We start from the raw sequence: 13,752 nt of genomic DNA, 5'->3' as shown, positions 1-13,752 counted from the left end.
GAGGGTAAACTACCAGGACCAGGAGGGTAAACTACCAGGACCAGGAGGGTAAACTACCAGGAGGGTAAGCTACCAGGACCAGGAGGGTAAACTACCAGGAGGGTAAGCTACCAGGACCAGGAGGGTAAACTACCAGGAGGGTAAGCTACCAGGACCAGGAGGGTAAACTACCAGGAGGGTAAACTACCAGGACCAGGAGGGTAAACTACCAGGAGGGTAAACTACCAGGACCAGGAGGGTAAACTACCAGGAGGGTAAACTACCAGGACCAGGAGGGTAAACTACCAGGAGGGTAAACTACCAGGACCAGGAGGGTAAACTACCAGGACCAGGAGGGTAAACTACCAGGAGGGTAACCTACCAGGACCAGGAGGGTAAACTACCAGGAGGGTAACCTACCAGGACCAGGAGGGTAAACTACCAGGAGGGTAAACTACCAGGACCAGGAGGGTAAACTACCAGGAGGGTAACCTACCAGGACCAGGAGGGTAAACTACCAGGAGGGTAAACTACCAGGACCAGGAGGGTAACTACCAGGAGGGTAAACTACCAGGACCAGGAGGGTAAACTACCAGGACCAGGAGGGTAAATTACCTGGAGGGTAAACTACCAGGACCAGGAGGGTAAACTACCTGGAGGGTAAACTACCAGGACCAGGAGGGTAAACTACCAGGAGGGTAAACTACCAGGAGGGTAAACTACCAGGCCAGGAGGGTAAACTACCAGGCCAGGAGGGTAAACTACCAGGACCAGGAGGGTAACTACCAGGAGGGTAAACTACCAGGACCAGGAGGGTAACTACCAGGAGGGTAAACTACCAGGACCAGGAGGGTAAACTACCAGGAGGGTAAACTACCAGGACCAGGAGGGTAAACTACCAGGAGGGTAAACTACCAGGACCAGGAGGGTAAACTACCTGGAGGGTAAACTACCAGGACCAGGAGGGTAAACTACCTGGAGGGTAAACTACCAGGAGGGTAAACTACCAGGACCAGGAGGGTAAACTACCAGGAGGGTAAACTACCAGGACCAGGAGGGTAAACTACCAGGACCAGGAGGGTAAACTACCAGGACCAGGAGGGTAAACTACCAGGAGGGTAAACTACCAGAATATCTTTGAAGGATGTTATGTAATCCATCAGCCCTTTTGGTACTTCATATTTTCACAGATGTCGTCAGGTAAAATAATATGAAGTAATTAAATAGGATGATTTTAAAATAAAAACAGAATAGACAAAGCTGTAAAACATTATCCTAAATATTAACCATCAATTTAGTGAATAACATTGGAAATTGGGGTACCTAGTCCGTTATTCAACTGAAATGAGTCTTCCGCATTTAACCCAACCCCTGTGAATCAGAGAGGTACGGGAGACATCCACGTCTTCGGGAACCCAGGGGAACAGTGGGTTAACTGCCTTGCTCAGGGGCAGAACGACAGGTTTTTACCTTGTCAGCTCAGGGATTCGATACAGCAACCTTCCGGTTACTGGCCCAACGCTCTGACCACTAGGCTTCCTGCCGTCCCATGGTGATTATTATGGGGGTCTCAGCATGACATATCCTTTAAAAACATTTTTAACACTTTTTACTATGTCAGTATGATTTGGTTGTCAATGTTTTGGCGTGAAACTGGCAGCAGTTATGAAAAATGTCAACAGTCGAAAGAGTTAATTGAAAATAAATGCTACTGTTGATTAGATACTTTTTCATTAATTAGGCTTGAACCACATGGTCTAATTAAAATCAACAACACCTTTCTCAAATATTCAAAACGGAAGGAAGTGGTCAGTTCTCTGTGACTTGAGTATCACCTCAAAAAGTGTCTCTTGGATAATGCTAATGTTTCAAACCCCCTTTTTCCATCAGGTTACCATCTAGCCGAGGTCCCAAATGTCATTCAGAATATGGAGTAAAAAAACAGAAAGAGAAAGTGAGGAAGAACTCACTTTAACCTGCATTGGCTAATCAAAACCTAACATACAGTAGATGTGACTATATACACGAATACATTTTGTAAAAGTTATTCAACTATAAATTACCCAAATTACTGAAGGTTCCGGTAACCTTGGTAACTACCAGTAGCTTTGCAACCCTACTGAGAACTGAATCATCCCACATTTCATCAGGATTTTATTAGTCAATACAGCTCCATGCTGTGTACTGGGGTGACGTGTCAAATCAGTTGCTTACTCAGCTATACCTCTAGTGTCAGGGGAAAGGAGTAGACTCAACTCATGAACTACTCAGATGTCTTTGACCTATTACATATGTCCATTGAAGTCTTTATCACAGCAGACTGTTGGGTGAGTCAGACCATGTCATCATTTATGGGTCACAATCTGCTGGGTGGCTGTTGTGGAGTAGGCCAATGATTGCATAATCAAAGAACGAGGGTTGGAAATGCTTTCCCTGGACCTTTTTAGCAGTGAAGGTATCACATCAATAAGATGCAGCAGGCAGCTGAGCAAAGCAACTGCCCCAAAATGCTGGTGTGCAGTGGAGGCTGCCGAGGGGAGGACGACTCATCGTAATGGCTGGAACGGAGCAAATGGAATGGCGTTTTGATGCATTTGATTCCATTCCACTGATTCCACTCCAGCCATTACCACGAGCCCCGTCCTCCCTTAATTAAGGTGCCACCAACCTCCTGTGGTCTACAGCATAAACTAAGGAGGCAGATGTGGGCTAACCAAGGCAGTAATCAAACTAACGTTACTCACAATTTGAGTAATCCATTGGATTACATGACTAACTAGTTGTATTGTCATGTAATCAGTAACTGCAAATCATCCTCCCAACCCTCGGTAGGCCTACAACGTTTTCAAGATGGCATCATAAAATGGCATAAAGTAATGACAAGGTTTTTATAGGTGGTAGACAAGGTTTTTATAGGTGGTAGACAAGGTTTTTATAGGTGGTAGACACGGTTTGGACTTGGCACTAAGACTGTAAAGGTGCCGTTCTACAAAATTAGTGCCTTTTGTGTGTGTATCTTTGATATTTTAAGTAGAAATTGTTCACAAATATTGATTTTTAAAAGCTTGTTCTGTTAAATAAAGTGCCCTTTAATATAGACCACACGGAGAATTAAAATCAGTCTAATTGTGACTATGAAAAAGGCTTGCTAAAGTGCCCTTTAATATAGACCACATGGAGAATTAAAATCAGTCTAATTGTGACTATGAAAAAGGCTTGCTAAAGTGCCCTTTAATATAGACCACACGGAGAATTAAAATCAGTCTAATTGTGACTATGAAAAAGGCTTGCTAAAGTGCCATAATTCTTCATTTTGACGTGTCCCTCAGTGTACTACAGTCTTAGCTGGACGCTCTTTAACAGATAACCCGAAGAAGCGGTTTCATTTGCATAGCTAGACTACATTTTCCGCCAAATCCACATAGCAGCAACATTAGAATTCCTGCATAAATTATGATTCCAATGGGGTTAGCTGTTAGTTTAGAGCATGGTGAGAACAACCAGGGCCATAAATGCACACGAGGACACCGAGGTCCAGACCTCGGTCAATTTTTTTATAATTATAAAAACATAATAAAAAATATATTTTGTTCAAAATAAATTAAGACAATTATAGGTTAACATGTAAATATTTCTCCCAGTGTTGATCAAAGCTCAGAACACTTAAATGATTGATCTGACTGAGTTCTAAACACGCCTGCCTCTCTGCAAACGAGTGGAATCATGGACAGTGGTTTGTTCACCTGCGTCTCTGCAAACGAGTGGAATCATGGACAGTGGTTTGTTCGTTATGTTCACCTGCCTCTCTGCAAACGAGTGGAATCATGGACAGTGGTTCGTTATGTTTGTCTCTGCAAACGAGTGGAATCATGGACAGTGGTTTGTTCACCTGCCTCTCTGCAAACGAGTGAATCATGGACACGTTATGTTCACCTGCATCTCTGCAAACGAGTGGAATCATGGACAGTGGTTTGTTCGTTATGTTCACCTGCCTCTCTGCAAACGAGTGGAATCATGGACAGTGGTTTGTTCACCTGCCTCTCTGCAAACGAGTGGAATCATGGACAGTGGTTTGTTCGTTATGTTCACCTGCGTCTCTGCAAACGAGTGGAATCATGGACAGTGGTTTGTTCGTTATGTTCACCTGCCTCTCTGCAAACGAGTGGAATCATGGACAGTGGTTTGTTCGTCATGTTCACCTGCGTCTCTGCAAACGAGTGGAATCATGGACAGTGGTTTGTTCGTTATGTTCACCTGCCTCTCTGCAAACGAGTGGAATCATGGACAGTGGTTTGGTTTGTTCGAGTGGAATCATAGTGGTTTGTTCACCTGCCTCTCTGCAAACGAGTGGAATCATGGACAGTGGTTTGTTCGTCTCTTATGTTCACCTGCCTCTCTGCAAACGAGTGGAATCATGGACAGTGGTTTGTTCGTTATGTTCACCTGCCGTCTCTGCAAACGAGTGGAATCATGGACAGTGGTTTGTTCGTTATGTTCACCTGCCTCTCTGCAAACGAGTGGAATCATGGACAGTGGTTTGGTTTGTTCACCTGCCTCTCTGCAAACGAGTGGAATCATGGACAGTGGGAATCATGGACAGTGGTTTGTTTGTTCGTTATGTTCACCTGCCTCTCTGCAAACGAGTGGAATCATGGAATCACCTGCCTCTCTGCAAACAGTGGTGGTTTGTTCGTTATGTTCACCTGCGTCTCTGCAAACGAGTGGAATCATGGACAGTGGTTTGTTCACCTGCCTCTCTGCAAACGAGTGGAATCATGGACAGTGGTTTGTTCGTTATGTTCACCTGCGTCTCTGCAAACGAGTGGAATCATGGACAGTGGTTTGTTCGTCATGTTCACCTGCGTCTCTGCAAACGAGTGGAATCATGGACAGTGGTTTGTTCGTCATGTTCACCTGCGTCTCTGCAAACGAGTGGAATCATGGACAGTGGCTTGTTCGTTATGATCGCCTGCGTCCCTTGGACTTGTGTGCCGGATTTGCAGCACATTCCCCACTCTCTAAAGCAGCCGGATTTGCAGCACATTCCCCACTCTCTAAAGCAGCCGGATTTGCAGCACATTCCCCACTCTCTAAAGCAGCCGGATTTGCAGCACATTCCCCACTCTCTAAAGCAGCCGGATTTGCAGCACATTCCCCACTCTCTAAAGCAGCCGGATTTGCAGCACATTCCCCACTCTCTAAAGCAGCCGGATTTGCAGCACATTCCCCACTCTCTAAAGCAGCCGGATTTGCAGCACATTCCCCACTCTCTAAAGCAGCCGGATTTGCAGCACATTCCCCACTCTCTAAAGCAGCCGGATTTGCAGCACATTCCCCACTCTCTAAAGCAGCCGGATTTGCAGCACATTCCCCACTCTCTAAAGCAGCCGGATTTGCAGCACATTCCCCACTCTCTAAAGCAGCCGGATTTGCAGCACATTCCCCACTCTCTAAAGCAGCCGGATTTGCAGCACATTCCCCACTCTCTAAAGCAGCCGGATTTGCAGCACATTCCCCACTCTCTAAAGCAGCCGGATTTGCAGCACATTCCCCACTCTCTAAAGCAGCCGGATTTGCAGCACATTCCCCACTCTCTAAAGCAGCCGGATTTGCAGCACATTCCCCACTCTCTAAAGCAGCCGGATTTGCAGCACATTCCCCACTCTCTAAAGCAGCCGGATTTGCAGCACATTCCCCACTCTCAAAAGCAGCCGGATTTGCAGCACATTCCCCACTCTCTAAAGCAGCCGGCACATTCCCCACTTTGCAGCACATTCCCCACTCTCTAAAGCAGCCGGATTTGCAGCACATTCCCCACTCTCTAAAGCAGCCGGATTTGCAGCACATTCCCCACTCTCTAAAGCAGCCGGATTTGCAGCACATTCCCCACTCTCTAAAGCAGCCGGATTTGCAGCACATTCCCCACTCTCTAAAGCAGCCGGATTTGCAGCACATTCCCCACTCTCTAAAGCAGCCGCAGCCGGATTTGCAGCACATTCCCCACTCTCTAAAGCAGCTGGATTTGCAGCACATTCCCCACTCTCTAAAGCAGCCGGATTTGCAGCACATTCCCCACTCTCTAAAGCAGCCGGATTTGCAGCACATTCCCCACTCTCTAAAGCAGCCGGATTTGCAGCACATTCCCCACTCTCTAAAGCAGCCGGATTTGCAGCACATTCCCCACTCTCTAAAGCAGCCGGATTTGCAGCACATTCCCCACTCTCTAAAGCAGCCGGATTTGCAGCACATTCCCCACTCTCTAAAGCAGCCGGATTTGCAGCACATTCCCCACTCTCTAAAGCAGCCGGATTTGCAGCACATTCCCCACTTCTAAAGCAGCCCAGCACATTCCCCACTCTCTAAAGCAGCCGGATTTGCAGCACATTCCCCACTCTCTAAAGCAGCCAGATTTGCAGCACATTCCCCACTCTCAAAAGCAGCCGGATTTGCAGCACATTCCCCACTCTCTAAAGCAGCCGGATTTGCAGCACATTCCCCACTCTCTAAAGCAGCCGGATTTGCAGCACATTCCCCACTCTCTAAAGCAGCCGGATTTGCAGCACATTCCCCACTCTCTAAAGCAGCCGGATTTGCAGCACATTCCCCACTCTCTAAAGCAGCCGGATTTGCAGCACATTCCCCACTCTCTAAAGCAGCCGGATTTGGCACATTTGCTAAAGCACATTCCCCACTCTCTAAAGCAGCCGGATTTGCAGCACATTCCCCACTCTCTAAAGCAGCCGGATTTGCAGCACATTCCCCACTCTCTAAAGCAGCCGGATTTGCAGCACATTCCCCACTCTCTAAAGCAGCCGGATTTGCAGCACATTCCCCACTCTCTAAAGCAGCTGGATTTGCAGCACATTCCCCACTCTCTAAAGCAGCTGGATTTGCAGCACATTCCCCACTCTCTAAAGCAGCTGAAGGCGTCCGCATGCTTCCCAACCAGAACAGTTTGGAAGAAACAGAACGCTTCTTTATCTGACCTAAAGGCTAATTTCTATGTGCTTCAACCAAGCACAACTAGCAACAGTAACATTACCATTAATCCGTAAACACCTTCCAGTTACCTGCCAGTCCTCCAGACACCCATATAGAACAGGGATGAGGTGATGACCTCCCTTCAGAGGATAGCCAGCGACGAAACAACGCGTAGGGGATGAAGTACAGTGTGTACCCAGGGACGTCTCTCAGGACCATGGCCCCGGCTCCTCTGTAAAGCCCCCGGATCCCCTCAGTCCGCAGTATGGAGCTGATGCAGTGGATGGGCCCTCTGTAGGTCGGCTGGCCCTGGAGAGTCATGGAGCGCACGGCGATGTTACCGTTCACGTTTCCGGTCGTCCCGGCGAGGTTCAGGTTCTCTAAAATACAAACAAACAATAAAGATCAGGCTGTATTTGACTTTATTGACTGCTCATGCAGAAAGAGGATAGTTTGGATTAAGGTTCAATCTTATGCGGAAGGAGGCTTTAAAGGCTTTAACTATTTACCAGAACAAAAGGTGATGGTGAAGATTTAACACGTGTATTTTATGATGCCCTATACTGTATAAAGATACATGGGGCGCCACTCAAGGACGTGTGGCGCATCGTCATATTTTAGTTTATCAACCTTTAAGTGAGCTGGTTACAATCCACGGGATTTATCATCTCATGCTAGCTCGTCCGAGTGGCTGTTGTGACATATGAATGGCAGTTGAAAGACTGATGGAGCTCTGAACCTGAATAGGCAAATTATACGTTTTCTGTGGTTCCTTGAACTGTCAACTATTCTAGACCTCTGGGTAAAGTCCCACTAAAATGAGCTTTCTAAACCCATGGGTGCTATAGGCACTGTACCTTCTAGAAAGGTCTGAAAGGATAGTTAGAATCCTCTCTAGGTTTCTTCCTAGGTTCTGACCTTTCTAGGGAGTTTTTCTAGCCACCGTGCTTCTACACCTGCATTGCTTGCTGTTTGTGGTTTTAGGCTGGGTTTCTGTACAGCACTTTGAGATATCAGCTGATGTACGAAGGGCTTTATAAATACATTTGATTTATAAAGGAAATACCTGCTAAAATAATTACCTTCTAGAATGGTCTAGAATGTTGTATTGGTCTTTTGACTTTACCTGCTAAAATAATTACCTTCTAGAGTGGTCTAGAATGTTGTATCGGTCTTTTGACTTTACCTGCTAAAATAATTACCTCCTAGAATGTTGTATCGGTCTTTTGACTTTACCTGCTAAACAGGGAAGAGTCTGCATCTGCAGTCGGATCTTAACCAGGTCGACCGGCGCTCCGAGTCCCACTGACATCAGCCCTGTCAACATGCTGGCCAGGGTCAGGTCCAGCATGCCACACGGCTGCCTCTCGTCACCATGGCGGAACTTGCTAATAACCCTCTGTGTGTTGTTGAAGAACCCAAACACCACTGAGTTATACACGGTGATGCTGGCCAGCGGGAAGGAGAGACCCTTGAAGAAGCCAGCCACCTAGGATGAAGAAAAATACAAATGAGACATTTTATGCAACAGTGTGTTCTGTAGAAGGTCCGCGTCCCAGTATACAATTTGGAATTTGGCAACTGGAAGGTTTTCCCCCCCACCTCCCTGCCAGAGAGAGGCTACATAGGGAGTATTCACAGCAAGGCTCAAGGATATTTGTTAAAACAAAAGCACAGTTGCTTCAAAAGTAAAACAAATATTTCCAGAACTGGTACATCTAGGCCTACGGTATAATCTACAGATAAGAATTTGTAAAAATGAATTTAGGATGTTATAATTATCTTTTTGAGTAGTTGTCGAGGTTGACACTTTATGTCCAAGGCCTCCGCAGTTCTAAAGGGAAACCGTACCAACAGCATGACGACAAATGGGTTATCATGACAAATATTATCCCATGGCCTCCTATGGATTACTGTGGGACAATACAAAATGTCTCCGCACGAGTGACTAAGTCGCTTTGGGTAAAAGTGTCTGCTAAACGGTATACATTTAGACGACAAGAGCAGTGACCTATCACTGACCGTTTAGATGACAAGAGCAGTGACCTATCACTGACCGTTTAGATGACAAGAGCAGTGACCTATCACTGACCGTTTAGATGACAAGAGCAGTGACCTATCACTGACCGTTTAGACGACAAGAGCAGTGACCTATCACTGACCGTTTAGACGACAAGAGCAGTGACCTATCACTGACCGTTTAGATGATAAGAGCAGTGACCTATCACTGACCGTTTAGATGACAAGAGCAGTGACCTATCACTGACCGTTTAGATGACAAGAGCAGTGACCTATCACTGACCGTTTAGATGACAAGAGCAGTGACCTATCACTGACCGTTTAGATGACAAGAGCAGTGACCTATCACTGACCGTTTAGATGACAAGAGCAGTGACCTATCACTGACCGTTTAGATGACAAGAGCAGTGACCTATCACTGACCGTTTAGATGACAAGAGCAGTGACCTATCACTGACCGTTTAGATGACAAGAGCAGTGACCTATCACTGACCGTTTAGATGACAAGAGCAGTGACCTATCACTGACCGTTTAGATGATAAGAGCAGTGACCTATCACTGACCGTTTAGATGACAAGAGCAGTGACCTATCACTGACCGTTTAGATGACAAGAGCAGTGACCTATCACTGACCGTTTAGATGACAAGAGCAGTGACCTATCACTGACCGTTTAGATGATAAGAGCAGTGACCTATCACTAACCGTTTAGATGATAAGAGCAGTGACCTATCACTAACCGTTTAGATGATAAGAGCAGTGACCTATCACTAACCGTTTAGATGATAAGAGCAGTGACCTATCACTGACCGTTTAGATGATAAGAGCAGTGACCTATCACTGACCGTTTAGATGACAAGAGCAGTGACCTATCACTAACCGTTTAGATGATAAGAGCAGTGACCTATCACTGACCGTTTAGATGATAAGAGCAGTGACCTATCACTGACCGTTTAGATGATAAGAGCAGTGACCTATCACTGACCGTTTAGATGATAAGAGCAGTGACCTATCACTGACCGTTTAGACGATAAGAGCAGTGACCTATCACTGACCGTTTAGACGATAAGAGCAGTGACCTATCACTGACCGTTTAGACGACAAGAGCAGTGACCTATCACTGACCGTTTAGATGATAAGAGCAGTGACCTATCACTGACCGTTTAGATGATAAGAGCAGTGACCTATCACTGACCGTTTAGATGATAAGAGCAGTGACCTATCACTGACCGTTTAGATGATAAGAGCAGTGACCTATCACTGACCGTTTAGATGACAAGAGCAGTGACCTATCACTGACCGTTTAGATGATAAGAGCAGTGACCTATCACTGACCGTTTAGATGATAAGAGCAGTGACCTATCACTGACCGTTTAGATGACAAGAGCAGTGACCTATCACTGACCGTTTAGATGACAAGAGCAGTGACCTATCACTGACCGTTTAGATGATAAGAGCAGTGACCTATCACTGACCGTTTAGACGATAAGAGCAGTGACCTATCACTGACCGTTTAGATGATAAGAGCAGTGACCTATCACTGACCGTTTAGACGATAAGAGCAGTGACCTATCACTGACCGTTTAGACGATAAGAGCAGTGACCTATCACTGACCGTTTCCTTTCTGTAGATTTGGAGGACACAGTGAAGGGTGTTCTTGTATCCTTTCCCAGCTTGTAAACGAGTCTGTTGGGTAGAATCATAGAATGGGAAACGATAAGAACCTCAACATTCCCACCACATAAAACAACGGCCTACACAATCTACAACAGGTAGGCTAGGTGATGTGTGGTCGCTCATGTTAATGTTACTGCAGGCCTATAGCCTACTAAATGGTAACTGTGTATGAGTAGATAAACTATTATTACATGTTTGGTAAAAAAAAAAAAACCCACAAGGTTTGACATTAAGGGTTGATCTATTGCCTAGAGCAAGGGAACTGAACAGTTGGGCAAGTTGAGCCTGCTCTGAGGTTGCCCCCCCCATTGGGCTGTTTATTTAAAAAACATTTTTTTACTTACAACAACCAAACTGCAAGCATTGATCTGTCTGGTTCCCCTCCATTGTTTAGATGAACGAGACAATTGCCTTTCAGACCTTAATGTCAATCCCTGATTTAAACCAGATCGGACTGTTTCCTGGAAAACCAATTAAGCCTGGTCCTAGAACTCAAGATAAACAGAGAATCTCCATTGAAAGTGGATTTAAGTCCAGGACTGGGCTTGATCAGTGTCTGGGAAACCAGTCCTTTATGTGTTGAACCGTGTGTCCTCGTATGTACCTTGACTGTGTCCAGCGGATGACCCACAATAACACTGGAAGCTCCTATTGGATAAACAGAAGGAAACCACGTTTAGGAGGAGAGAGAGTGAGAGAGAGTGAATATATAATGTTGTTTCAGTGGCACCCTGCCTAGAACATCCGACCCTCCTCAGACAATAGAACTACAGTACCACAGATTTCAGGGCAAACACAAGAGAGAACAGAAAGAATCATATCCCGGCCAGACAGCAAAACACTACCACTGCTTAGGGGTCATTCTGACTCAACATTTGCAAAAACAAAACTTAGGCCGATAATGTTCAGAACTACAGTAGGCTGCCTATAGGCGAATAACAGGCGATGAAGAGTGAAAACCGTTGCAGCATTCCACAGATACAGTATCATTATGCAATGTGCAACTACTATGCCCCTACTGTCAGTTTCATGGTAGCGCGCCTTGCAGAAGTAGAATATAGAAAAGGAGAACACTCAAAATAAATAGTCAAACATGTAGAACTGGTTATTTAATTATTAACTACATTTTGATTGGATGTTAAATGTTGAGTGTTTGATCAAAATGTCTAGCGCTATGTGGGCAATTCGATTTGGAAAATCTGCGCATGTTCCAATTATTCATATCTATTTTTTTCGAATCAAACATAGATTAGACATAGGCCTACATAGCAAATGTATTAAAATAAAACAAATTATGATAAACAAAAACGATATGCAATAGTCCAACACCGCTCTAATCCCAAACTCATCCTCACATAAAACATCTAATTCTACAGCTAATTAACAAGTTTAAAAAATAACGGACACTCACCTCCAATCCACCCTGCAAGGAAGTCATCTAAATGAAAACAATTCATTTTTGATTGATCTTAATTCCTTTCCTTCTGTCACTAATCACCGGTGAACAGAAATCTTAAGTGTCTGGAATTCAACGTCGATACAGGCACGCGGGGTAAGATATTTGAGAAGCAAAGTAACAAAAACTGACTTTCCTAGCATCTATGTAAACCTCCAGATAGGTATAGGAGGGTCTGTAAATAAACATAAAGACAGGGATTGGGCGTCTCTAAACCAATCAGCATCTAGGATTTATGTGTGACACTTGCCGTCTGAAAACAATGGGACAATTTGTTTTGATGGCCCGGTGCCCCGTGTGAGTGGACAATTTGTTAAGGACCACCTGAAAAGCCTGGAAAGTACCAACTACTCTGAACCGGGGCACAGGGCCAAGCATACTTGCCAGGAAGCAGTTCAAGCCGTGCTAAAATGTTTTTGCGGTTGGAAAGAAAATAATATAATAAATACTGTAAACCAAGAGGAATTGCTATGCAAAAAAAATATAAACTTCATTGGCCACTTACATAATTATCCACATGGAGGGAGATTGATGCATAAAGCCAGAATTTTAGTACAAAAGCATAATGGAAATGTGGTCTAGGCTTTATCATATTACAAAGCTTGAACTTTATCCACTTATTTGGGCAAAACAAATACACTCCATAAACGTTGTGCAACATAACTTAATGACAAAAAAAAATAATATTTTTTTCATATTTAATAGGCTATATACCAATCTAAGCATATATATTGTGAAAGAGGAGATAACATGGGTTTAGACACACCCTAGAGGTATTGCCTAGAAAACACACAGATAGCACTCAAAGATAAGAACCCATTGCACTGTAGGATGGAGAATGGTGCCAGGAGTGGTAGCGACAGATTGTCTGTTTGCTTGCACCTGTGAACCTCAAGACTCATTCAGAAAAAAAGCAGTACTATAAAAACCTACACTTTAATTAGATTTTAAATTTAGTGAGAAAGTATTCAGAACTCTTGACTTATTCCACATTTGTTTACTTAAATTTTTGGTTGCGAAAGAGACGTGAAAGCAACATTAACATAACTTGTACATTCCATTTGAAATCAATCAAAAGCTTTAAAATAAAGGCCAATATTTTAGTGTCCATTTTTTGTTGTTGAACCCTCTGGGTTGAACTGAAACAATATCTGTTGATGACTTCTCTAATGCTCTACAGGCCTAAATATCATAATTGAGGGAACATGTGTAAAGTATGGTCACATTGATTTTACTAGGCAAATCACCCATAAACACACACACATAAACACATAAACACACACACATAAACACATAAACACACACACACACACACATAAACACACACACACACACACATACAAACACACACACACACACACACACACACACACACACACACACACACACACACACACACACACACACACACACACACACACACACACACACACACACACACACACACACACACACACACACACACACACACACAATGACAAATTGAGATTCTGTGTGCTACTGACTGAATTCAGACAAATACACACACACACACGACTCAAGTTCAAAGACTAAATAAACAACATTTCAGACAAAATAAATATTTCTTGAAAGCATTTTCTACTAATGGGGAATGCAGTCAGAGGCTATAAAGGTGCTGCA

At 44.4% G+C, this 13,752-nt stretch overlaps 1 protein-coding gene across 1 annotated transcript in view; it reads right to left on the bottom strand.

Annotated features, from left to right (window-relative positions):
• LOC112221258 (solute carrier family 25 member 48) overlaps window positions 1-12,274 on the bottom strand; it is a 23,687-nt gene extending 11,413 nt beyond the window's left edge. Inside the window, exons 1-5 of the mRNA XM_042303440.1 lie at window positions 12,067-12,274; window positions 11,260-11,303; window positions 10,593-10,664; window positions 8,197-8,449; window positions 7,050-7,340 (exon numbers count right to left, since the gene is read on the bottom strand). Coding sequence (XP_042159374.1) covers window positions 7,050-7,340; window positions 8,197-8,449; window positions 10,593-10,664; window positions 11,260-11,303; window positions 12,067-12,112 — 706 coding nt within the window. The 5' untranslated portion in view covers window positions 12,113-12,274. The remainder of the gene's footprint in view (window positions 1-7,049; window positions 7,341-8,196; window positions 8,450-10,592; window positions 10,665-11,259; window positions 11,304-12,066) is intronic.
• Window positions 12,275-13,752: the final 1,478 nt, after the last annotated feature.

This window comes from Oncorhynchus tshawytscha, linkage group LG21, assembly GCF_018296145.1.
Source record: "Oncorhynchus tshawytscha isolate Ot180627B linkage group LG21, Otsh_v2.0, whole genome shotgun sequence".
In the NCBI taxonomy this organism is placed as follows: domain Eukaryota; kingdom Metazoa; phylum Chordata; class Actinopteri; order Salmoniformes; family Salmonidae; genus Oncorhynchus; species Oncorhynchus tshawytscha.
Note: the sequence above shows the minus strand (reverse complement) of the source record. Positions and strands in the feature narration are given on the sequence as shown.